This window comes from Corapipo altera, unplaced genomic scaffold (genome assembly GCF_003945725.1).
Source record: "Corapipo altera isolate COAL_440 unplaced genomic scaffold, ASM394572v1 49, whole genome shotgun sequence".
NCBI classification, from domain to species: domain Eukaryota; kingdom Metazoa; phylum Chordata; class Aves; order Passeriformes; family Pipridae; genus Corapipo; species Corapipo altera.
The window spans coordinates 17,878,653-17,904,945 of NW_020884879.1; the positions used below are offsets into that span (position 1 = coordinate 17,878,653).

General features: G+C 35.8%; 1 protein-coding gene across 5 annotated transcripts in view; it reads left to right on the top strand.

The window, feature by feature from the left end:
- CRISPLD1 (cysteine rich secretory protein LCCL domain containing 1) overlaps positions 1 to 16,965 on the top strand; it is a 41,761-nt gene extending 24,796 nt beyond the window's left edge. For all 5 annotated transcript variants that reach the window (XM_027638898.1, XM_027638900.1, XM_027638901.1 and 2 more), the window contains 11 exons: positions 1,303 to 1,418; positions 2,272 to 2,372; positions 3,448 to 3,624; positions 3,717 to 3,777; positions 3,903 to 3,969; positions 4,589 to 4,719; positions 7,283 to 7,326; positions 7,415 to 7,487; positions 9,605 to 9,680; positions 14,229 to 14,359; positions 15,388 to 16,965. In XM_027638898.1, coding sequence (XP_027494699.1) covers positions 1,303 to 1,418; positions 2,272 to 2,372; positions 3,448 to 3,624; positions 3,717 to 3,777; positions 3,903 to 3,969; positions 4,589 to 4,719; positions 7,283 to 7,326; positions 7,415 to 7,487; positions 9,605 to 9,680; positions 14,229 to 14,359; positions 15,388 to 15,439 — 1,029 coding nt within the window. In that variant the 3' untranslated portion in view covers positions 15,440 to 16,965. The remainder of the gene's footprint in view (positions 1 to 1,302; positions 1,419 to 2,271; positions 2,373 to 3,447; positions 3,625 to 3,716; positions 3,778 to 3,902; positions 3,970 to 4,588; positions 4,720 to 7,282; positions 7,327 to 7,414; positions 7,488 to 9,604; positions 9,681 to 14,228; positions 14,360 to 15,387) is intronic.
- Positions 16,966 to 26,293: the final 9,328 nt, after the last annotated feature.

Sequence of the window (26,293 nt, forward strand, 5' to 3'; positions counted from 1 at the left end):
ATTAGTAACAGAGTAGGGTTGCCATACAAATCTTTCGACTTCATCCTCATAAATATAACTTCCTTATCAGGACTAAGGAAAAAGCTCACGAACACCAGTTAGCACTGACTGTTGCTGCTCACTGCACTTCACATAATCCGGCCTCTGTGCTGGTATGCTGATAGTCCTTTCTGTAATAAGCTGAAGAAACAGCTCATTTTTTAAAAAAAGAAATATTTTCTTAGGTGAGTTCCTCAGATCAAGGAATAGGTTTTAAGATATTACTTTAATTTCAGCACGTTTTTAAAATTGCAGAAAACTAATTTATTGCTTACTTCTGAAATTTGCGTATCTAGCCTGAATTTTGGCAGAGGGGAGCCAGTCATATTTTCAGTGATTGGGAAATATATGATTTTCAGATTATACTACAGTCCACATAAAATTTGTGATACAATATTTGAAAACCTAAAAATGATTAATTTTTAAACATTTATTTTCTCTTTAGTAGCACAATTTACAATTGTATCTAATTTTAAAACAGAATTACCTGCATATTCTTATTTACCATTTCTCTAAATACAATTACACTTACCATTACATGCGAGATCAATACATATATAGTGTTTTTGTGGTATCCTGTTGGATCTACAGATTTGGCTTACCTTGAATTAATGCAATTTCAACACCTGTCATATTTGTCTAATTTGAAGATTCCAGCCTTTGTCACTGATTATTTTGAGATCTGCAATGAAAGGTGAATAAGGAGCACAGACACCTTTGATGGCAATGACATGAAAGCATATTCATTTAAAATTGGGTCATTCATTACTTGAGTCTATTTGGTGTATGAGTTTTGGGTTTTTTTAAGTTTTATCCTTTATCTTACTTCCTTTTACTGCTGAAAGATATCTGTTCTCTCAGTCCAACCAATCCAAACCCCTCTGGGTCTTTAGGTTGTACTGAGAACTCTAGGGCACAGGAACATAACTTCTAACTCACAATCATCTATAAACTGTAATTCCAGAACCAGTTCTTCAGATCATGTTTTGTAAATGTTTTGCTACACTTTCAAATATATGCTTAGACCATTTATATGTATAAAATGAGAGCCACGTTTTTTGTATCAAGGTAAAGCTTTTCTTTCTATTAAGGGTATAACCAAATGGCCTTTTGGCAGTTGTAATTAGGTCACTTCAACCCATTTATAACAGAGGGGAACATATCACTTCTTTTATTTGAGTTTTATATATTGAAGTTTGGAGATAGTTATGATTTTAAGTTTATCAGCTTTGGTTTCACATTTTTCTCTTTCATTTTCCACAGGTTGTTTGGGCTACAAGTAGCAGAATTGGTTGTGCAATTAATTTGTGTCATAACATGAACATCTGGGGACAGATTTGGCCAAAAGCAGTCTATCTTGTATGCAATTATTCTCCTAAGTAAGTAGATCGATATCCAGAAATATCTTGGGGGGGCAAGATACTTTAAATAATCTGAAAGGAGATCAGTCTGGATTTTCTATCTTTTGTACTGCTACTTTGTTTCCAAGGCAGGCTTTGGCTGCCCAAATACTCTTGTGGTTTTTCTAGTCCTTCAGTTTTCTGGTCCATGTTTTAGTACACAGCATCAGAGATCTTTGTTGTAGTATGATATTTGTATCTCCCCACTGTGACTTTAAGGAATGTATAACAGGAAACCCATGGTTAAGATCAACTTTTATAGGATATTCCATCTAGGAGAGTGGAGCCTGTTCTCATGTAATGGAGGAACTTAGTCTTACAGTGCTTGCCAGTCTGAAAAGATCTTACAGCAATTTACATCAGTTCTTCAGCTTGTTTCTTCATGGACTTTTCAACTACGTCCTGTGTGTTCGGTATAGAGCCATAGAATCATTTGGATTGGAAAAGACCTTTAAGGTCACTGACTCCAGCTGTTAACCTAAAACTGCCAAGTTCACGTCTAAACGATGTCCCTAAGTGCCACATCTACATGTCTTTTAAATACCTCCAGGGATGCTGATTCCACCACTTCCCTGGGCAGCCTGTTGCAGTCCTTGACAGCCCTTTCAGTGAAGAAATGTTTCCTAATATCCAATATAAACCTCCCCTAGAGTAACTTGAGATCATTTCCTCTCATCCTATTGCTTGTTACTTGGGAATATCAGAACAAAGTTACAGTCTGTGTATCTGCTGGTTTTCATTATTTATTTGTTGACATACTAGATGCTGTTTAATGTTAATACATTTATTTATTAAGGTATTTTTTGCTATTTTTTTTTCCTTTTGTGTAAAGGGGTAATTGGTGGGGTCATGCTCCTTATAAACCTGGTCGCCCTTGTTCTGCATGTCCACCTAGTTTTGGAGGAGGTTGTAGAGAAAATCTTTGTTACAGAGGTAAGTACTATTTCAGCATTACAACTATAAATGGGAATAGAAATGTAACCTTTCCTTTTTGATTTCTTTCCTCATTATGCCTTAACATAGTGGAATAGTATATATTATGCATGTACTCAAAGACCTGGTAGGGCCCTTCTTTACTGTGATGAATGAGATCATGTAGTTATGGTGTGTGAGGCTGAGCCTCATCAGAGTGGACTGTACTGAACTCCTGCTGATAAGTGCTGATTCAGGGCTTTTAGTGCCCAGGGTTGGAGACTGTCACTGTGTGCTATTTATGCCTTTCTGTAATTACAGTGGAAGTCTATGCAGTCATTTGTTTATAGGGAAACATTATCTCAATGACATAGTCATGTGCTATATGAAAAATCAAGAACAAAACTAGAAGACATTAGAAATTAAAATGTAGGCTAGGATGATTATTAAGTTCTTAAATTTTTTTAAATGCTATTCATATTTTATAGCATTGAAACACAACATATTATGAAGCTTCTTTTTGCTTTACTCTGTGTATGAGTAATTTAGCAATTTTTCTTAATAACTTCTGAGATCTCATATGGACCATATGAAAGTGCATAAATGTGCCCAAATACCTTCCCTATAGTTCTTGTCTAAGTAAGAAATGTAGATTCAGTTATAAGTATTTCAAAATTATTTTCATTGTGTATGAATAGAAGGGCCTCATTTTCAGGTGTATTTTATAATGAAATAAGCTTCTTTAATTGCATATAATCTGTGAATTTGGTAAAACTCATGTATAACAGAGATCATCTTTGTTCTGTTGGTTTTCTGATGGCATAAAGGTACTAAACCAGGAGCATTTTCATACTTAAATTGTACTGCATGTGCTAGAAAAAAAAATCTTTGCTCAGCATCACAAACATACTTGAGATGTTTTTATTAATCTTGCGTTCTTCATCTTATGAAATAGTGAGAAGTCTTTCTTGCTTTCATTTGTCCACCATTTTATGAGAACAAAGTCATTTTACTGAAACACAGTGAGGGATTTACATTCCACACTGATTTTTTTTTTTCTGAGAGATTATTTTTTTTTACCCATTTTCTGAAACAGAGGATTCAGAAAGACATTCTCCCCATGAACCAGAAGAGGAAACCAACGAGATTGAACGTCAACGATCCAAAGCCCAGGATGCAACAATGCAAAACCGGCCAAGAACACATTCACCTTCGGCCTCCACAGGCACTGATGACAGTGAGAAAAATGAAGTAATAAGCACGCAGCAAATGTGTAAGGAATTTACCTGATTTGCAAGTGGTCAACAGAATTAAATTGTATAGTATGAAATTCACTGCAGTGAATTTGCTTTTTGCTTGTTTTAGCTCAGATTGTCTCATGTGAAGTAAGGCTAAGAGATCAGTGCAAAGGAACAACTTGTAATAGGTATGGTAAATTTTATGATTGTCCTTTTGAGATTATTCTGAAAGGCTGTATTTGTACATGAGCTGGAATATTTTCCGTTTTTGCAATCCCAGGATTTAAGACCAAGTTGTATTTTATTCTCTTAGGTATGAATGTCCTGCTGGCTGTTTGGATAGCAAAGCCAAAGTTATTGGAAGTGTACATTATGAAATGGTAAATAAATATTTTTAAATTAGATTTTGTACCAGTAGAGTGTTTAATGAAATGTCTTTTCTGTTGGAATACTAGTTAAAATCATATTAAGAATGCATTTTGAGTATATCAACATTCACCAAAAATAAAAGCTAGCACCAAATGTTTAAGATAGCATCAGATGACCTAAATTTGCATCTGCTAGTCTGCATGTACTGTCCAAATATGCTTCATACTTACACATACACAGAAGTAGAATTTTTATGTTCACTTATTTGAATGTAAATATGTGAAGGTGCAGTTAAAGGAAAAGTACACCAATTTGTGGGTACACTCGTATAAATTGTTTCAATAAGGTAGGCCTACTTGTGAAACCTTAATGCTAGCTGAAAGTATAGCATTTACTCTGTAGGTCTGGAAAACAATATAAGAAATAGCAACTACTGTGAACAAGTATAATGTAAATAAGAACAGTTTATCTCTGAGTAAGGCAAAGTGGTATTTTATTTGTATGAAATAATACCTGCGTAGACCATACCAAACCTAATAGACTCTCTACCAAGGTTTTAATGACACATTGTAATTGAAACCTTATTATTATTGTCTGACATGAAACTGCTTTTCTTGCTCTGTTTTTCAGCAATCCAGTATTTGTAAAGCTGCCATACATTATGGCATCCTAGACAATGAAGGTGGTTGGGTTGATGTCACTAGGCAAGGGAGGAAAAACTACTTTATCAAGTCTTATAGAAATGGCATTCAGTCAATTGGGTAAGTTTTCTTAAAATATATGGAAAGGTTTTCACATGTTTATTTGTAGTTCCTGCAAGATATATCACAGTAAAATATTTTTCTCATACCTTTTGTCATAAAGAATATGAAAATGCTGTAGAAAGGCACAAGTTGGACCACGGGCAGAGCAATCTATGACAGTTAACAAAGCAATAATCTTACAAGGTTTTTTCTGTAAGTGACCCTCTTGTAATGTACATATGAAGAATATGAACCCAGTAGAAAATACACCTCTTCCTATATGTTCTATGATTTCATCACAGTTCCACAATTTCTGAGAAATTTTCTGGGAAAATCCAGAAAAGCAGTGCACAGAAGGGGAGAATACTTGCTGTTTCTTATGTAATTATTATGTAATTTTTCTATCATTGGATAGGAAAACATCAGTATTAACATATTTGAATCTAAGATACTATTAATATTTGCAAATTACACTTCAATATATATAGTAATGTATTCTTCAGAGCTGTACATTTCTGTCCTTATTTTTGTCTATAATTAGTATATATGTAATAGTAGTATGTGTGGAACAGTTAATGTAGGAGTGACATTGAACTGAAAGAAAATAGAATTTTGCTGAATGATGTATTTGGCTCAGGTGTAAACCCAAGGGTAAGGAAACAGGTGATCATCAGAGACTGTACGTACACTATGTGCTGTGCACCTGTGATAATTTTTTTTTTCAACAGATAAGTCTAATGTGGCATAGAGAAGAACACTTATCTGTGTCATGGGTTTAACCTGTAGCTGGGGTTTAGTAGCAGGGGGAGCTGTAGGGTGACTTCTGTTAGAAGCTGCTAGAAGCTTTCACTGTCCTATGAGAAGCCAATGGTAGTCAGTCCTATGAGAAGCTAATAGTAGACTAAATTGAATGACCTATAATTTGGTCTACCTGGGTAGCACTTAAGGCATTGATATCAATCTGTTTCTTTGGATCATCTGATGACCTGACTGTGGTTTCAGTTACCCACCTAAAAATGAAGATACAGACAAATATTTCTTTTTTTACTTGCTTTGAGACAATGAGACAAGTAACTCTGGATTATACCAATCCTAACATATTAGGAGCAAGTGTAAGAGTAGATAAACTGTAAACCGATCTTTTAAACTAGAAGCAATTGATTTTCCATCAGTTGAAATCTCTGTGTTTCTGTGCCATATGAGACAAAACTGTATGAGTGTCCAACCTACCCGAGTGTATTTAGCATCTATCCTTTGAGAATCAGAACTCCGAGCAAGGTATTAACACTTGGTTTTGTTGGCTAAGGGATAAATAAAGATTATTTACCAAAGTTTCAAACCTTCAAAAGGCCCATCGATAAGGCAGGGGATATCTTGCAGCTACCTGACTCTTACCAGTGTCTCTAGATGGAACCTTGCATAAACTAGATATCCATTCAATGAATAGATGACATAGAGTGGATCTCACCTCTACTGTGTATTGCAAACCAGAATAGGGAATACAGAAAAGGGACTGTCAGTGCAGCATACAGCAAACTTCCTAATCTTCAGCTCCTCTTATTTCTAATCAGGATTACTAATAACTGTGTTTTTTCAGCTGTTGGATTTTTTTAGTATAGGATGCTGTTCTCAATATCTCAACAACAAATAATCTAAAAAAGAGTACAGTGAACTATACCCCCGTGAGTGTTGGCAATGCTAGGGCAACAGAAGTATGAACTACCTCAGTGAAAACAATGTGAAATTGATGGGCCATACAACTAAATAAACCAATGCAGGCAAACAATGGAGTCCCCAGGAGCAATTTGTTCCAAAGGGGAATAGGGAATCATTTCCTTATTTTTTTTTTTTTTAATAATAAATAGCTTTATGGATGCCAAAAGCATCATCAGTTTCTGTGTTACAGATGAAAAATATCATAATCAAAGATGTATCCAATGAGTAAAAGAGGAGGAAAACAGAATATAAGAGGAGTAAAATAGAAATGCTCATCAATTTGGCATGAAGCAACATAATTTATATACCTGACTCTTTATAACAACAGGAAACGAATGCATCTGGGTACCATATAATTACTGAGAAAAAATGACTGTTATATTTTATACTGGGTTTTCAGTGATACTGTTGATAACAGATGACACAAGATCCAAAAATAATATTTAATTAAATGTTTCAGAAAGTCTGTGAGGAGAAACTCTTTTCAGAGTTGGAGTTGTTTATAGGAATGAATCTTGAGTAGAAAGTGAATGATCTCTTCTGGTAGATGAATGCTTCTGAGCAACCACATGCTACATTTTGAGGGACAAATATATTGCATGGTTTGTTCCTAGCAGACTACTCTCTTAGCAAATTAAACTACTGAAAGAGTTTAACATGCATTCTTTTTTTTTTTTTTAGATGGATTCAGTGGGAGTACAAAATAAATGTGTCAATTGCAATAAATAGATTCACAACTGGGTGGGGGGTTGCAATGATTAAAAACTGATTTGGGACAGTGTCTTGTGTTAATTTCTGTATTCTCTAATAAAAATACTTCTAGCTAAAAGAAATCACTGAACAATTTCTATTATTTCTTCTTCAGAAAATACCAGTCAGCTAATTCCTTCACTGTCTCTAAAGTAACAGGTTAGTATTAATTTCTTATAAACTCAGTACTACTTTATGATTTTTCTAAATAGCACATATTTATTTGTTTCCGTCTTACTTTCTTCAGTTCAGGCTATTACCTGTGAAACAACAGTGGAACAACTCTGTCCATTTCAAAAACCAGCCTCACACTGTCCAAGGTAAAATTATTTAAATTTTGTTAGTTTAAAGTGCTACCAATATTTCTGTCAGTTCCTAATTATCCTAAGTTACCATTGATCAAAGAAGTCAACAGTAGCTGTGAAAATGAAATCAGAAATGTTTAACTGATATTTAAATCTTTGGTCGCAGTAGAAAGCCAGGTAGGTAAAGATGATCTGCAGGTTTTTTCAACGGGAGAATCTCTTTTTCTTTTGCCCATGAGGATCCTGCTGCTAATCTTAGTGAAATCGTTAGACTAAAGACTGTGAATAATTCTTCATTATCCAGTATTATTTCTATGCACCTTGGGCAAAGTACACTTTATTTCAATTTATTTACCTGTAAAACAGATATGATAGAAGGATGCAATACAGATCTATACAATTGCAGAACTTACCAATTTGTTTGGGAGTTCTGTAGGAACTGGATTGAAAAAACAGTTGAAATATATATGGTTAAATTAAGGTGTGGTCTGCAGGTCAGTAAACAGCTTTAAATATTTGTGCCATTTCTTTGAAGACTGTGTTTTAACTCTTCGAAAGAAACTGTGCCGCAGTATTTTGATGAACGAATTTGGTAACAGTTCTTAAAACCATAGATGAGTCAAAGGTAAATACACTGTAGCATGATTTACCACAAACTAAGCTGGAGATATTCACAGGATTACTTTCATAGCAATCCTACAGCCAATACAGGAAGCAAGTACAAAACCAGAACTGCTAGAAAAACATCATGTAGCACTTGGGTCCATGGACTTGTTTGGTGTTTGGCTATGGCTCCTGGCTCTCTAGCTGGAAGATGTGGAGCACTAAGCTAAGGAGTGGAACACAGGAATGGATAGATACAATCTCATACTTGTATATTTTTCTTTTTTTATTCATTATTAAAAGCTAAAATTGGCTTCATTAAGAGAAAAATAGGGTCTGTCTTAAGGAAAATTCAAAAATAAAAATAAGGTTAAAAATAGTTTAATTCTGATGCATCAACTTAAGGAACTTCACAGCAACAGTGATTCATTCAAGATTCTGTGCACGCTCTTAATTCTGAAAATATAGTCTCAGGAATTACAAGCAGTAATCATCTATGGCATTGATTACAGAAGCTTGCTTTTCCCTTTTGTACCCTAATCATAAATCATCAGCTCTTCAACAGCCCTCCTTTGAGATCTTGCTTCCTTCTAACAAAAGTAGCTTTCTTAACTGCTTTAATTACGCATCTGGTAAGACTCTAGTGTACCTAGGTGATGTGACGTGCCAAATATCCATGGAGCCTGGATAGCATCCTAGAGAAGAACACTTGCCTAGGGCTACCCCGTGTAGGGGCCAAAGTATTTAGGGCATGACCCATTTTTTAAATTAAATAGTTCAGAGTAGACATTGAGTTAACTGTCAGTTCTTGCTTGTAGCATATCACAATTAACAGATAAGATGCTTGACACCTTCTGTACTACAGTTAGCTTCCCATATGATTTTCATGTGCATTTTGAAACTGTAGCAGCCATGAATCACTGAGAAAGTTTTCCTCAAAGGTCAACAAAATGCAGTTAATAAAGATGATCTTTGTTTTGGTAGCCTTCTGATCTCCTAGAATCAGGTAGGAATCTCATTACTTTACGAAGTTTTTCATTTTAGCTATGGATGCCAGTGCTCACCTTCATTATAAGTTGCTAGATTGGCTTACATCACCAGGTCATCAGCATCAAAGCAGGTCCTCACTCAGATCTGCCTCTTCTGTGTAGGTATTTGACTGTACAGTTTGTAAAGGATGCTGTAGAATCAGATAAATTATAGAAGAGTGAACAGTCTCACTTCTCACTGGCTTTTCTACTAGCCTTACATATGTTGGACAAGAACACCATCCGCTTATCAAAAGGGAAGAAGACCAAACTTGTTAAAGTATAATTTTAAGCACTTCATTATGACCTCAACTTATATCAGCAATGCTTTTCACCTGTATGGTCAAAGCCTCAAAAACTGATAGCATTTTAAGAGCAGTATAGACCCATATGTATGCATTATGAACTTGATTTATAATCAATAATGCTGACAATGAACATGATATAGTAATCCTCTGATACTCATTCCTGACTGTGTGTGGTTTGTTTTTGATCTTTCAGGGTGTATTGTCCTCACAACTGTTTGCAGGCAAATCCACACTACGCTCGTGTCGTTGGTACACGAATTTATTCTGATGTAAGTATAGGGATTTACATTATGTTATATAATGAAATATAAAATCCTATGAAAAATTATAAGGTAAAGATAACAAGATAGAGCATAGATACAGTTTTCCTGCATATGCTTATTTTTCACACAGTCTTTTCAAAGTTCTTTTTCAGAGACTCCCATTTAAGTTAGCAGTACTCAGCTGCTGAAGATATGGAAAGTTAGTTGAAAACCCGTTATAGACTTCAGTAGTCTCTGGACCCAAATTTTCAGTTTTTTATGAAAATTCCCACTGATTTGTTCAATATTAACAGTGTATACTCATTTAAACCCCTGCACTTTAGATCCTGATGCACCCATAACTTCTGTCAGATAATACTAACAAAAAAAATTACTCTTAAAATAACAGTCCAAAGTTTCATTATTTTGGATATTTCTTATTTGCGTGGATAGCAAAATATTTGCAGCAGATTTTCAATATGTTTTTGTAAAGTATCTCACACTGTCATATTTTAACATTTTTTTGTCATTCTGTGTCCTAATCAAGTTTTTTTCCCTACAACATGTTGAGTTCTCAGGTGGGTAGAAAGAATGAAAGAGGGTTCTGTTTTATGCCTCTCCTTTGTCATCTGTCTATGGAGAAGCCAGGATGTAGTGGTAGAGAAAACAGGTCACAGTTTTGCCAGTTTTAACTGAAAATGTAGTCGCTGCAATTATGTTTTAACTATCTTATAGCTGTCATAAGGAATAGTATGGCAACCAGCTGGGCCAGATTTTCACTACTTTCCAGTACTTTTAAATGTGTGAAAATAATATGCGAGTATTTGGTCATCATTATTTTGAAACTAAGTAATGTCCATTAAATTATCTGAGTATCTTGTCCTGAAAAACTCTTGTCCGTAAGCAGTGTCACAGATGTGAGTAGTACTTCTAATTTAAGAAGCATATGTGCACTGGATCCTTAATGCGTGTAAGAGAGGCAGTGAAAACAGATTCAATGCAAATCCATTTTGTGGAAGATGATTTTCTTTCAGTTCTGTGGTTGCAATCAAAGGCTACAGCCAGTTTCCCAGTGAGTTAGAAAAGACTTTGTTGTAGGAGAAAGAAGACATGCTTTTGTTTAACTTAGACAGGAGAACATCCCAGAATATATATTTTCTTTGTCTGGAGAAGCCCCAGGTGACTTTAATTAGTATTATAGAGTTAGACTTTAAAATTTATTTTAGATGTACTATTTCATTATTCATCTCCATTGTATAGAAATGTGTGCAGCCATAGTACTTTTAGGAAAAAATGGACATAAATACAGGTAAGAAAACAGAGATGGAAGTCTTCTTATCAACTTCAAATGCTGTCAGGGTAGATATTTACACTGAAGGTGCTATTTTAGATTATGTTTATAGTAGTTTCTAGTAGTATAGTGGTAAAGGAGATAAATAGACATCTGCAGGGCAGAGGTCATTTGACTTTTTTGGAATGTCTACCTTACTATGAGATGAATTGCCAAATAGAGATGTCTATTTTTCTCCATTTCCTACAGAAGGGTACTGAGGCATCTAGCTCAAATGTAGAAGGATGTATTTGTACAGGTGTTCCCATTGATGATATCAGTATTATACGGTTTTCTACAATGTTCTTTTTTTTGCTAACATTTATTTTAAAACTAAGATACTTTTTTATTGATATTTTTACTAATACAGTTGGGTATTATATGCATTACAATATATTACTGAACTAGCTTCAGGTGAAGTATTTCTAGAGAATAACCTGTTTAATAAGTGTGCCCTCTTTTACAGTTTTTCATGTATTCACAGAGAGATTTCTTCACCGATAGAGAGAATTCATTCGCCCAGTTGTCATAGCAAATGTATTTGAAATTGCAGTCCATGATCTACTTGGTCAATTCCACAAAATAGATGGGGTTTTTGTGAAGTTCATGCAAATTCATAAATATGTATGTGGATGTATGCATATATGCACATGCCTATTTATTTGCCTTACTACTTAGGCCTCTTGCTTTGAATAAAGGAACAGGATTTTGCAAAGATAGTAAAAAAAAAAAGGAAATAACATTAATGGATGTCACTAATGCAAAAAGATACATTTACAAAATCATTTTTATAGTACTGAGAATCTAGTTAAACCTTTCCTTTTCTGGCTTTGGTCTGATCAGACATTTATTCTTAAACTCATTTCATATTTTATGGTGACTTCTTTTCTTCTCTGTTCCTGAGAAGATTTGTTCTTTGGTTTATCAGTAGTGTCCCACAGAATTTTTACCCTTTCTTTTTCTTTTTAGCCTTTAGCCTCTTCGTCTGTAACTCCCACAGTATCAGTAAATAAGGGGTGGCTATAGTCGTAACAGTAAGGCATGTGTTGGTGTTCAGGATATAACAAAAGTCTTGAAACCTTGGAAGGAGGAAAAGTACAAAGTAGTTTAATTGGCATCCCTCATGGCATGTTCACAGCCAGCAGTGTGGAAAAAGCCCTAAAGCATCTTTGCAAAAGATAATTTTCATAAACAATGTCAAATCTTTACTCCTTTAAATATTGTGACATTAAAAGACAAACTACATAACAGTGAAAGCGGCGAGTCTTGTGCTTGGAATGAGAGTAGGAAAATCATTGCTATTTTAAATTCCTGATTTTATATACAATTGAGATTGCAAAATAGCTACGGTAAAGATTTAAATTACACTAGTTATAACTGGAAGAAATACAAGTTTTGTTTAAATAGTGGTTTGTTTGACCAGCTATTGATATTTATATTGGCTAAGTTTTTTAAGGTTGCTTGTGGAGAGATCTATTGCATTGAAGACTTTTTCCACAAAAAAAACTTGTCTCTAAGTGGAGATTTACTGTATCTGGACCTGCGCTTTGCTGTGCTATGTATTGAAGATTGGGGCCTACCATCTGGAGTATCTAAGAGGTTTCATTCTTCTAGCAATTTTTAAAATGCTGAAAGAGTATTAGAGGACTGTAAGTTTAAATCAATTATTTAAATTAACGTTATCAAGATTGTCACTGAGGAATCCTTCTGTGGATATTATTTATGCTTCATAGGTTCATGAGAGGAATGTGTGACCAGAGAATGTAGGTTTCAAGCAGATATAAGTGCTGGTAACTTCACAGAGAATTTTCATTGAATCATAGAATACCAGGTTGGAAGAGACCCCAAGGATCATCTGCTCCAACCTTTCCTGACAAAACATGGTTTAGACAAAGTGGCCTAGGATCTTGTCTTAAAAGTGTCCAATGCTGGGGAATCCACCAGTTCCATGGGAAGATTATTCCAAAGGTTGATTGTTGTCACTACAAAAAATTTTCATTTTGTGTGCAATTGAAATCTCCACAAGAGTAGCTTGTACCCATTACTCCTCATTTTTTCCATATGACTTATGTAAAAAAGGAGCCACCCTTTTAAATACTAAAACATGATGATGAGGTCTCCCCTAAGCCTTCTTTTCTCAAGGCTGAACAAACCCAGTTCTCACAGCCTTTCCTTTTATGACAGCCTCCCCAGTCCTTTAGTTGTCTTTGTGGCTCTTCTCTGGACCTTTTCCAACCTTTCCGCATCTCTTTTATAGCAGGAACAACAACTGATGTGGCCTGACAAGCACTGAGTAGAGTGGGATAATGATTTCTTTATCTCTCCTGGTGGTGCCCTTGCTGATGCAACCCAGCATCCTGTTGGGTTTCTCTTGTTTCTCTTTGCTGCAGTGGCACACTGTTTACTCATACTGAACTTGTGGTTCAACCAGGACCCCCAGGTCCTTTTCCTCAGAGCTGCTCCCCAGCTGGGTTGATCCCTGCATGTACTGCACTCCTGGATTATGTATATGCACTCCAGGTGCAAGACCTTGTCTTTGTTGAACTTCATAAGGTTCTTGTTAGTCCACTCTTCAAGCCTATCCAAGTCATCTTGCACTGTTGCTTTCTTCTCTGAAGTGTCCGCTTTCCCATTTAGTTTGGTATCATTGGCAAACTTCATCAGGTAGACTTGATCCTATCATTGAGTTCACTTATGAAGATATTAAACAGCTTTTGGGCCAGTATCAATCCCCAGGGGCCCCACTTGTGGCAGGTTACCACACTGAAAAGAAGCTATTTGCCACCACTCTGGGTGCCACCTGTCAGCCAGTTCCCCACCACTGCACAGACCCATTGCTAGACCATATCACTGTTTCTCCATGAGGAGGGTGGGAAACCATATCAAAAGTCTTGGAGGAATCAGCTAGACAATTACCCCTCTGTTGTGGAATTGAAGGCTGATAGGTTCTTTCATTTTGAAAGACTGAAGAATTCAAACATGTTCCTGATCTTTGAACTGAAATAACTTGAAAGAAATTATTTTGGTGTCATACTGAAGAGGATCTTTGAAGAGACAATGTCTTTATTCCTATAAATTGACCTAATTCTTATGAAACTGATTTAAATACTGTAAGATTAATACAATTAGTTATGCAATAATTATTTTATGTTTCCTAAACTTGGTTTAAATGTTATTATTTGTTTTCTTCTAAACAATTACAAAATAAAAGGATGAAAACTAATCTTTCCCGCATTCTTTCGTAGATATCCAGTATCTGCAGAGCAGCACTACACGCTGGTGTAGTCCGCAACCAGGGCGGTTATGTTGATGTTATGCCAGTAGACAAAAGAAAGGTGTATGTTGCTTCCTTTCAAAATGGAATATATTCAGAAAGGTACAGAGCCTGTTTTCAAAGATTACACTTTACCCTTTGCCTCCATGAGATTTACAAAGTCTTGCATTGTGTCTGTTTGTATCTAGGGCAGTGCTAGAAACCAAACAAATAGGCCAAAATTGGTGATTTACAGAGCTTGTGTAACAGCAGTGGTGACTTTGGAGAAGCTGTGGTGGCAGAGCTGCCTGCCTCCTCGAAGCTCGTAAAACATTACTCTGAAAAGCTGTGTACAAAATAAAACCTCTTATTTGCTTGCTGGTTCTGTTGCAACTAACACAATATTTGATAAGAAAATTGACTTTACTTTCTTAGGGAGGTTTTAAAAATTAACATTGATGATGCAGGTTCATTGGTTCCTGATGAACTGTTCATTAGTGATTTACATGGTATTGAACCAATGATACTGAATCATAAATAATATTTACAAACATTAAAATTCATGATCATTGAAACAGGGCTTGCTAAAGAGAAAACAGTGGGACCATTAAATATGACGTACTAGTTCAGTTTATAAGACAAAGATATTTATTCTAACAAAATTTCATTGCAGTTGGATATTTTTTGTTTAATTTCCTTTGAAGCCAGATATTTATCCATTCAGAAAGCATTGTCATTGGATTTGTTAGACATTAGTTCTTTATAGAAATCTATTCTTCATCATATAAGCTACTAACAAATAAGGAAACTCCTGGGTCTGCAAGTTCTCTCCAAATGTAGTTGTTAGAATAGTGAGCATAAGATGCAGGCTTTCTCTTTCTTCTGAAAAATTTTTAGTATTTTGCTTCAGTAGAGCTTTATTCTTTAAACCAGGATCCCTCATCACAAAGGATTACTTGATTTTTTTTAATGTTATTTTTTGAAATTTAGGTAGTTTTTATTTGTAGCAGTTTTAAAAAATCTTGGATAGCTAAAGAAGTTGTTACAAGAACTGCTGCAGGATCTTAGAATTAATAATTAACAATTCAAAAACATTGTCATTGGAGTGTTGCAGTCTTAAAAATAACATAATTGATGTATTTATGTTTCAGTTTACAGAATCCTCCAGGAAGCAAGGCATTCAGAGTATTTGCTGTTGTTTGAATCTAGCAAGTAAAATGTAAAATAGGCAAGTGAAACCAGAGCACTTGGAAAAGAGTAATACAGGCCGTTTCTTATAATTCCTAGAATTTGTATAAAGCTGTAACATTATTGTACAGAAGAAGTATACTGCTTTCCACCAAAAAGTTTAAATTACATATATATCTTAATGAAAAAAAATCTGTAAAAATAAACATGGGAGAAAAATTCATTTGAAAATCTATAATGATATATAACACTACTTTGAATCCTGTGTTAAATATTGCTATATTTTCTTAGCAGTTACTCTTATACAGTTAATTCAAAGCTCCTAAATGTTCTTTGTATTCCTCATCTGAATATATTATTGTATGGTGCTTTATATATACCACTAACAGTAACCTTTAAACTATATCATAGGGAGGCCTGAGTTTTTATTTTCAGTGTACAGAAAAGAAGCCATCCCAATATTCTGATAAAATAAATCATACCTTAAAGTAAAATAAAAACATATATAACTTTTTGATGATTTACAGTAGCATTAGCCATGCAAGCATAGAAGAGCTAGATTGTTCTCAATTTCACACTAATCATAACAAGTCCAAATACCTATTTTGAAATAAAATGGGAGATATAAAATATGGGAAGCCCTGGGTCATATTAGCATGTTTTCCTCTAAAAAAATATTTCTAAGAGACATTCATCTCTATTATTTCTTAAATAGGTTGATAAAATATTTATTGGATGATGCTAAGCTCTTTAATTCAAATAAGCAATTCATTATGACCCAATCTTTCACAAATATTCCACTGTCTTGGGATGGTTGAGTGAGAGACAAACATATATAATATTGAAGGATCTGATAAAATTTTTATATTGAAAAGTGTAGTAACCTGAAATTAAGGAATAAGCCTGCAGTTCTGCAATGCAGTTCTGCACATCCACATATATATCTTTGCCATGTCACTCCTTCAATTTACCTAAATTGGGTTTCAGAAAAGATGTAGACTTGTACACATACATAAAAATTTGCAAACTTGAGGCCTTGAGTTTTACATGTTGTCAATATACTATACATTAATATGAGTGTAAATGTTCAAAAAAACCAAAGAAAATAGTAACAAAGGCTAACCTTGCTCCCCATGACCTGGCAAATATTCCTGCAGGCCAGGAAGTATAGTGGTATGAAGCCCAATGACAATTATGTCATTTGTTGCTTCACCATTTAAAAAAATTCATTTATGGTGAACAGCTTGGTGGATTAATTTTACCATATTATGGTATATAAAGAACATGTAGTGGTGTTACTCTGTTTCTTTCTATGAAAAGTGTATTGGTGCTTTAAGACTGAAAAGCTGTTAAACTTTATTTTTGATGTATTTTGTTTCTGTTTTTGAATTTCACTGCAACTTGTAAACTTATACATACTCTTTATATTTCAGAATACGATATTCTGCCTTCTCTTTTGCTACATGTACTACCTCATGTAGTTAGGCAAGCTTTGTTAGTTTTTTTTAATCTGTTTTGAATAAAAATAATTTACATTGTAAGACTAACTTCGACAGCTTTTATTTTTTAATTGTTTGTCCTGAATTAAGAGAAAAAACAGCCACCCAAAATGAACTTCTTTTTTTTTTTTTCTGACCTAAACACTGCAAGTGTAGGACCAAGCAGCAGACATAGTCTGAGGTTCTAAAAGATGTAAAGGCAGTTTAGACACAGAATTTCCACTAATTGCATCAGAAGTTTTGTGGATAAATCTTCTGCTCATTTTTTCAAGTTTTGACAAGGGTCAAATTGATGAGGGAGACAAAGAGTCTTTTATGTATAACCCCTTTTTTTTTTGTGCAAGTGGTGGCCATTGAAAGAAGCTTTTATATAAATTTTGCAATACTGGCATTAACCATTTTTCAGGATTGAAACCAAAGTGCAATTAGACTTTGACTGTGCTGGATCTCCAAGTCAGTCAAAAACTTGAGACAGACTTGCACCATCTTTTCTTAAAAGCACCAAAGCAGTAACACAGAAAAGTCTTGCAGTACCTGGAGTTGGGGTTGTCAGAACATAAAATGCAGTAAGGCCACCTCTGAAGTTGAGGACACACAGAACTACTGAGGGAGACATTAAAAACAAAATGTTTTGACTGCAAATAGTGTCCCTTTCCACACAGGTGGTACGTTTCCTTGCAACCTGGCCTTGCCATTCAGCAGCTCTCCATGTTCCCTATGTGGTCTGTGATCCCCAGCAGTTGCCTCAGAACCCCATGGGCAGCCTGTGGGGTGCTGCAGAGCCTGGGCAGTGACGTAGCTCCCTGCCCTGTGGAATAGGCAGCAGGGTCATCCCTTCCTGTGGGCAGTGCAGAGCCTGCGGTAAGGAAAAGAACAACACACCTTTAGCCATAACCACAACTTCTTCACTTTGGGTGGAGGGGTGAATGAAGTCCTGTGTGGAAACACTGTTGCCACTCCAAATTTCTGTCTTTTTCCTCCATTTGTTCCTTGTCCCTTTTTTTGTTCTATGTATCTTTGCTTCATTTTCTCTCTTATCTGTAAAGTCCAACCTACATTTGCTGTGCGAGGGGGCAGGGATGGACCCTTGAGGCCATAACAGTAAAGTCAGAGCTTGGTGGGAGGAGAAGGGGGTTTACTTCTAGCATATGTGAATGGTTACGCTGTGACCGGATCTACTAACCAATACAGTGACAAGAAGAAAGGGAGGTGAGTAACTCTTTCTCTTCACATCTACTGTGGCACAATTTTTTGTAGTTCTGTTGCTTTTCCACATGCAGTGACTATCCTAATGCAAATATTCCAGCTACTGCTGGCTTTTTGAGAAATTTTCTTCTGTATTTACTGTAAGTAATAAGTCAATGAGTAGACATTTCCAGACAGTTGTAGAGTGGGAGCTGCAGACTGGTATTTTTGTCTGCACCAGAAGCAACTGTATGCTGGATGGTTACAGCTGATTCATAGAAAACCCAAAGGAGTAACTTGCAGTATCAGAAAACTTCTTTAGCCTAATGAAAAAACCATAGAAGAAGATCAACTTTTAAATTCTGCAGAATTGTTTGGTTAATTGAGCAGTTACAAAATTATGTTCTCGACTTGAAATAAAAGAAAGGGATAATCAATACGAGAGTAAAGCTTAATTAATAATATTAATATTATTCATAATATTTAGCTTGCCTCCCAGGAAAGACCTAGAATTAATACAACTGTTACATAATAAAAAGCTATTACATTGCTATTTGCCAGTTATAACTTTGAAAGGGCTAAAATACCAAGGAGTTGCTTGTAATTATTTGGAGAGGAGTCAAATGTTTGTCAAGCATAGATCACTTGCCTGGTGAGCTTTTCAGTAAGGACCAACTGAGGCATTCCCCTGCTATGCTGCATCTCTTCCAGCTGAAGTAACTAATTTCATAATTAAGGTGTTAGTGTGGAAGAAAGTGGTCAAACTCAGATAATCCTTTAACAGTTGTTCACTATTTTGATACCTGTGTGAGGATACTTTAGTTTTAGGGAACTTGGGACCCACCTTCATGTCAACAGACAGTTCATAGTACTAGCTGGACATAAACTAAGGAAACTAGGAAACATTTCCTAGACTTTGTGGATGCTGAGGAATTTTAAAGAGTTGTGTCTGATTTCTCCATAGGGGACAGTCTGATCTAGAAATTATACATAAAGTACTTTTGGAACCAAGCCTGAAACACAGATTGGGATAACCTGTTTGTAAGTTTACAGGTTTTTAACTGAAGAAATAGTCAATGTCAAGTTTTATGTAAATGTTAGTCAGCAGATTTTCAGTGGATTTGAAAAAGGGAAAGTAACATCAGCTTTTTTTTGTGTGTATTGATACATATGTTCAGGAAAATGCAGGGCCCTTTATGGCAGAGATGTAACCAAGTTACTCACATAAACAGTATCTTCTGTGTGGCAATTACTTTTGAAGTATGTTTTGAATTTGGCTTAAAAGTCAGATAACCCAGCTTCCTGTGAATACACAAGGGAAGGTTTATTTCCTGCAATTTCTGTAGTCATACAAAGGGTAAGATTTAGAAACATAAATATTTGGAAGTTACAAAGATTATTCATACAGTGCAATATTCTGTTTGGAAATGTATATAAATACTGTATGAAATACTGTACTGTCAGACTTCTATGACTTAAGGCTTTTTATAGCATCTGTGGAACTCTAGGGAATTATACAAGGAATGAAAAGCCTGAAGATTTTTGTTTCATTCATTGTGTAACATGCACCTTACAGAGCTTTAGATATACAAATGACAGCACACTTTAGTATTTAAAAAATTGCGTATGATTTTATAAAAATATACATTTTGCATATGGTAAAAGAAACCATCCTATCAGCCTTAGCCTTAGTCTGCCTTGCTGTCAGGAAAAAATTATGGAAATAGTATTTTATGTATGGTCATTATTTATATTTTTATTGTTAATAAAGGAGAAGTCATTGTTGTGACTAGTGAAAATACGATAAAATGTGATTCCTGCTCCGTGTTAACATAGGGTGATAATGTGATACCTGAAGTTTGCCATCAGCTGTTCAGTGATCTGTGTTAAATTTCTTGTTCCTCTTAGCCTGTTTGCTAGGAGACAGATGCCTACGTCATAAGACCATCATAGTGTTTTGGAAAAAATACTACTAATAAGTGTTAAATATTCAGAAGCCAGCAAAGCCCCCCGGTCAGACCAACTTGATATAATAAGGCACAGGAAAATATGGGAGACTGAAGGAGGAAAGTACAGAACATGCAACTGAAACATTCAGTCATGATGCTCCATGTCTTAGTACCTGCATTGATTCCTGCAATAATTACCCTAGTTATTCAATTCAGTATCTGTCCCCAGTGCTGTATCCAATACTGGTTTTGTCTTCACTGACAATGTCCAAAGGCTAGTAAAGCTGTTGGTTAAGAACTGAGATACTCAGGCCAAACAACATTATGTCTTTTAATAGGCACACAAAAGACTTCAGTTACCAATAGCAGTAACTTGTGGGCTTTTAAATTTCCAAATTTCATTTAAAGCATAAGCATTATAACAATATTAGGAATAATCTCCTTGAAGTTTATTTAATATGAAGTCTGCTTAATTTGTTTAAAAGACTTAATTTGATGTGTTTTCAGTTATTTCTGAATTAATGATTTTATATGACAATATCCTTATTTGGAATATCATCTTAGAATACATATAAGAACTTGCATTAGTTTTGCTAATTTTGCAAGCTCAGAGACTCATAGGACTTCGTAGTAATGCTGATTATTTTTAGGATGCTCAAGAGACAGAAATTGCTAGGAGGTAGTAAGTCTTCCAAACTTAACCTACACAGTTTGAAAAACAAGTACTTCAGTTGCTTAATTATTCACTTAGGCTTGTTTATATGCAATGTAAATATCAAGCTGACTCTGACTTCTTATAAATTGCTGCTACTGTACGTCCCAAAGATAAATTGGAAACAGTTGCTAAATAAATCTCCCTGTAGTCAGTACAATCTTCATTCCATATTTATCTATTGAAATCCATCTGTTTCTTGGTGGTGGTGGATGGGGTTTTTTTCCTACTGAAAGATCATGTCTTCTGAATAAGTATTTCTTTTATTGTGTCAGAACAACTCCAAGACCTCTGGGACTGCAGGCTGCACTAAGCACAGAAACAGAGCAATCATTTTATGCAAAAGGACTTAGTCTCAGATTTTGGATTTAGCTCAGTTCAGTACACAAAGAAGTGTATTGTATGAGTTGATTTAGTGCTTACTATACTGGAGGTGATAGTCCTACTCCAGCACAGCTATAAAACTGAGCCAGGGAATAGTTCTGTGAAATGCTCAGAGCTCCTCTCTTTTAACCAGTAAAAATTATGGGGTAAATTAGATCAGTTTACATTTTTAAATAAAAGGAATAGCTAGAGAGATGTATTTGGTGGCTTATTGATACAAATGTGCCCTTCTGCCACTGATTGAGGGTTTATGCATGTTATACCAAACATATTCAATGATGTGCAGATTGTGCAGAAGCAGTGATTTTTTGGGGGGTTGGCAGTGATGTTAAAAAGATTGGATACTTCTGCTCCAGCATCTTTTAAAGCAGTTTTCTGTAAATTACAAGACAATTGTTTTGTAATATGTAAAGGTCTGTCCTAGAAATAAGAAAGTCACACCTTGACTGAGATGCACAGTTGCATCTACTATACAATAAAAATACTGTTCTTTGATTTAGGACTTCTTTTCTGCTAATGCTTCAATTCAATTTGTAGTTTTCATTATAATTCCTGGAGAAGTACAGTCCAATCAAAACACCTAAAGGTACTTGAGGAAAACAACCATCTCTGCCATGATCTCTCAGAAGACATTTAGCTCTTATTTATCTCGCATCAATACAGCACCTAAACAGTAACTCAGTACCACTCCTATAATAACTGCAGTCTATGACCACCCATAAGGCTGAGATTCCAGCCCAGCTTCTTATTTAACATTAGTCAAAAGCATAGACAAAGGAATTTAACAAGAAAGGTGAGACAAATTTGCAGGTAAAAGATAGAATAACTGAGTTCTCAGAGAATATGAGAAATACCTCTTAAGGAAAGCAGGCCACTTTGATGTATTAGGACATGAACCTATGTGCCTGTATCACATGATTAATGAGTAGAACTGATAAATGCTGCTACAAAACAAAGAATAAATCTTAATAAGATTGATCTCAATACTTTTAAGCTGTTTACTATCCCAAACATGTAAGTAACATTTCAGAGCTCATTGTTTTTCCTTGGTTTGTAAAATGAAGCAAATGCTGAGGTCAGTCAGGCTGAGAATGAGAATTTTTCTGTAGTTTGACTGGTAGGGGGATAAGGTATACTGATACACAAAAATCTGATGCAAATTTTAACATTCATTCACAAGCATCCAAACTCTCTGTAAACAGTTTTCCAGTAGGCTTTAGTCTTTCTGCTAACAAATCACTTAAAATGGATATCCATTGGAGTTATATTTACCTGTTTTGTAGGACTTGGAGAAGAAACATGCAATTAGTTTTAGAAAATGTGTGTCTGAAGTTATTTAGTGACAACTGTAAGGTGAAATAAGAAACATTCCTCATTGTATTTCAGAAACACATCCTTATGCCTTGAAACTACTTATAATGCAGTGCTACAGCTCTCAGCATTCTGTAATGAAGTATGGTGGAACTTGTACCTTAAGAACTGCTCTGAGAATCTGGTCAATCTATTCAGAAGGTCAAATTAATAAAAAAAGAATTCACTAAGCAGAAGACGGGATGAAGGTTGCTTCGTTTTATAATTTTGCTATAGTAAGTTTCCCAAATTGCTTAGATGAGTTAGTAAGAACATCTTAATGTCTTCTAAACTGAACAATCATCAAATTTTTTCTTAATTTCTAAAACTAGATATTTAAATTTGTACATATAAAGGTGCCAAGTCAGAATTTTATTTTGAATTATTTACAATAACGTAAAGCTGAACTTATATTCCTGTAGTCTGTTCAGCTCTAAGCTCTTCCCTTTACTTGTTCTTCCAATCTGTAGTTCACTGTGTATCTCTATCAGTTCATTGGTCAGCAATACAACAGTGTGTTAGGAGTGAAAAGCTAGAAAATATACACTGGTAGAAAGTTACAAAAGGTGTAATAATTCATGATTTATCCTCGCAGTGCAAGGAAAGTAATCTACTCATGAGGAATGCAGTCTGTGTCTCCCAAAAGCCAGTGTGAAGGAAATAGCTTCTTTCAACCTACTGGTATGTAGGTTGAAAGACTTGTTATTCAGTAAAACTTCTGGGGTTGACCCTGGAGTTACAAAAAGTATCTGCACAGTTGAAGTTGCTATCTAACTCTCATAATTCATGGTTAGTGACAGAAGTGACTGTGAAATAGAGGCAGTGTCTCTCCTCCCACCTAACCCAGCTGCTTTATGTCTCAGCAAGAGCATAAATGCTTCTTTTCCTTCCTAGTCAAAGGTGGGAGTTACAAAGGAAAAGAAAATCTTGAGAGGATATCTGTGTTGATACTGTTCTGCACAGCAGGGCTGGAGGGATGGCAGACTCCTTGCAGGGCTCTGTCACTGGAAATGCTCATGGGAAATCACAGAAAGAGGAAGGAGAAAGGGAGGGAGTCCTACTGTACCATGAGCATGTACAAGGAAGCATGATAAAAAGGGCATCTTCAGTGCTGTAATAATGCTGCCAATAGACAGTTTTTGTGCACTAGGAAATTTAACAAACAGTATTATGAAACTATCTAGCTGTTTGTTGCTAAATATAATGCTACAAATTTGATAAATAAGATCTTGGGTTATCTTTTCAGTTAAACTAGTGTAAGTCATTTAACAGAATAATCACACCAATATCTGTGATGCTCCTAAAAAACTGGAGTAAGGATAACTTTTCCTAATTATATTAATACAGTTGTTAAAAATTTATGAAATGATTATAAAATTTTAGCTATGTCGGTGTTTCAAATATTCTTAGTGAAAGAAGAGCCAGCCTTGCCTGTTCTGAATAATGTTGTATGTTGATGCTAGGTGCTTTAATATGAAAAGACCTTTAAAAAAAGGTAGCTAATCCATTTCACTGGGACATTCAAGTGTAGTGTGATCACCGAATCACAGAATAGGTGAGGTGGGAAGGTAGTCCTGGATGTCGTATGGTTCAACACCCCCTACACAAGCAGGGACACCTAGAGCTGATGGCCCAGAACCATGTCTAGACAGTTTTTGACAATCTCCAAGAATGGAGACACCACAACCTGGCAACCTATGCCAGTGCTCAGTCATCCTCACAGTAAAAATGTGTTTCCTGATATTCAGAGGGAACCTCCTGTGTTTCAGTGTGTGCCCATTGACTCTGATCCTGGCACTGTGCACCACTGAAAAGAGCCTGTCCTATTTGCTCCCTCCCTTCAGGTATTTATAGACATTGAAAAGATCCTTCTGAACCTTCTCTTCTCCAGGCTGAACAGTCACAGCTTTCTTAGCCTTTCCTTATAGGAGAGATGCTTCAGTGCCTTAATCACCTTTATGGCCTCTTGTTGGACTCTCTTTAGTGTGTCTATGTCTCTCTATACTAAGGAGGCCAGAACTGAACTTAGCATTCCAAGTGGTCTCACCAGGGCTGAGCAGAGGGGCAGGATCACCTTCCTCCACCTGCTGGTAACACTCCTCCTGATGCAGCCCAGGACACCATTGATGATCTTTGCCACAAGGCCACGTTGCTCGTTCATGTCCAACTTGGTGTTCACCAGGGCCCCCAGGTTCTTTTCTTCCAACTGGGTGTCCTTCAGCATGTATTGGTGCACAGAGTTGTTCCACTTCAGTTGCAGGACTTTACACTCAACCTTGTTGAACTTGATGGGTTTCCTGTCAGCCCATTTCTCCAGTGTGTTGAGGCTGGATGAAAGCCTGACCTTCTGGCACCTTAGCCACTCTTCCCAGTTGTGTGTCATTAGCAAACTTGCTGAGAGTGTGCTCTCCCCCTTCATCCAGGTCATTAACGAGGATGTTAAGCAGGCTTGGACCCAATACAGATGCCTGGAGAACACTGCTAGTAACTGGGCTCCAAGTAGACTTCGTACCACTGATCATAACTCTCTGGATGCCACTATTCTTCCAGTTTTTAATCTACCTCACTGTCTGCTCATCAAGGCCATTATTCACTAAGCTTATCTGTGAGGATCTTAAGGGAGACAGTGTTGATCTATTGACAGAAAATATCCTCTTTATGCCTTGCCTCTAGTGCTTTTTACTAGTCTGCAATTAAGCTGCTCAAGTAGTGGCTGCGGAATCAGGAAATTTAATGCCAGTAGGGATTAGTTGATGCTTTTCATTCTTTAGGTGGGGGCAGTCTACAGCCACTGACAAGCACTACTCTTGATGTTATATATATATATATATGTATATTTATATATATGCATATTCTATAATTCTGTAATATATATATTAATATATACATATTTTCATACTCTCCGTAAGAAAACTCCTTTCATTCATCATATGACTCTTCAAGCTGAATGTATGTCTGTGACCTTCAACTAGCTCGAAACAATGTCCCAAATTTCCACTGTCAGGAGCCCAAAATAACCTCAGAACATGTCCTTTACAGAATGGGACAGTCTGCTGAAAGTCATGGCCAGTTTTGCTATTTCGGATGGCTGTTACTCAGTCTTGTAGTTACTGGCAGACATGTTCAAACATTGTCTCAGAATGTTCATGCCTATTTGCATCAGCTAAAGGCTCAACTCAGAAAGTGGGAAGCATAAAAATACCATGAGATAAAACTCTGCAAAAAGCAAGTGCTTTTTCTACATTAGATCCATAAACTAAAGAGAGAGATTTGAGTGTGATAAATGAATTGATGTAAGAAAAATGTTCTTTATCTGATTTCTATGGAACAGCTCTATATGGAACAGAGGAAGTGAAGCACTCTGGATTAGAAACATTTGAGGAAGTGGCATGAGTTATAGAACATTCAAAACAATGCGAGATTATTTCAGAGGAAAAAAACACTAACCAAGAGGTGTACTTATTATTCAAAATATTTCTCTTGGCAGCAGATAATTTCCATCTCTATCACATAAGAATTAGTGGCTCTCATTTTACTTCACATAGCCTGAGTAGAAGTGTTTATAATATCGGACCTTGCTTCTTTCCCTCCAGTTCACACATTCTCTCAACAATCTTATCCCCGTATGTCTTTTTGGGGTACTGTGCTATGATACAATTGGGTATATCCCTCTGGATGCCAGCTTTTTTACACAACAAGCCAATTAATCTTGGTACCCTTCTCTGAATAACAATAGACACAGGAAGATCTTCTTCCGAGCAGTGTATGGCCAAAGGAATGGAACAGGCAG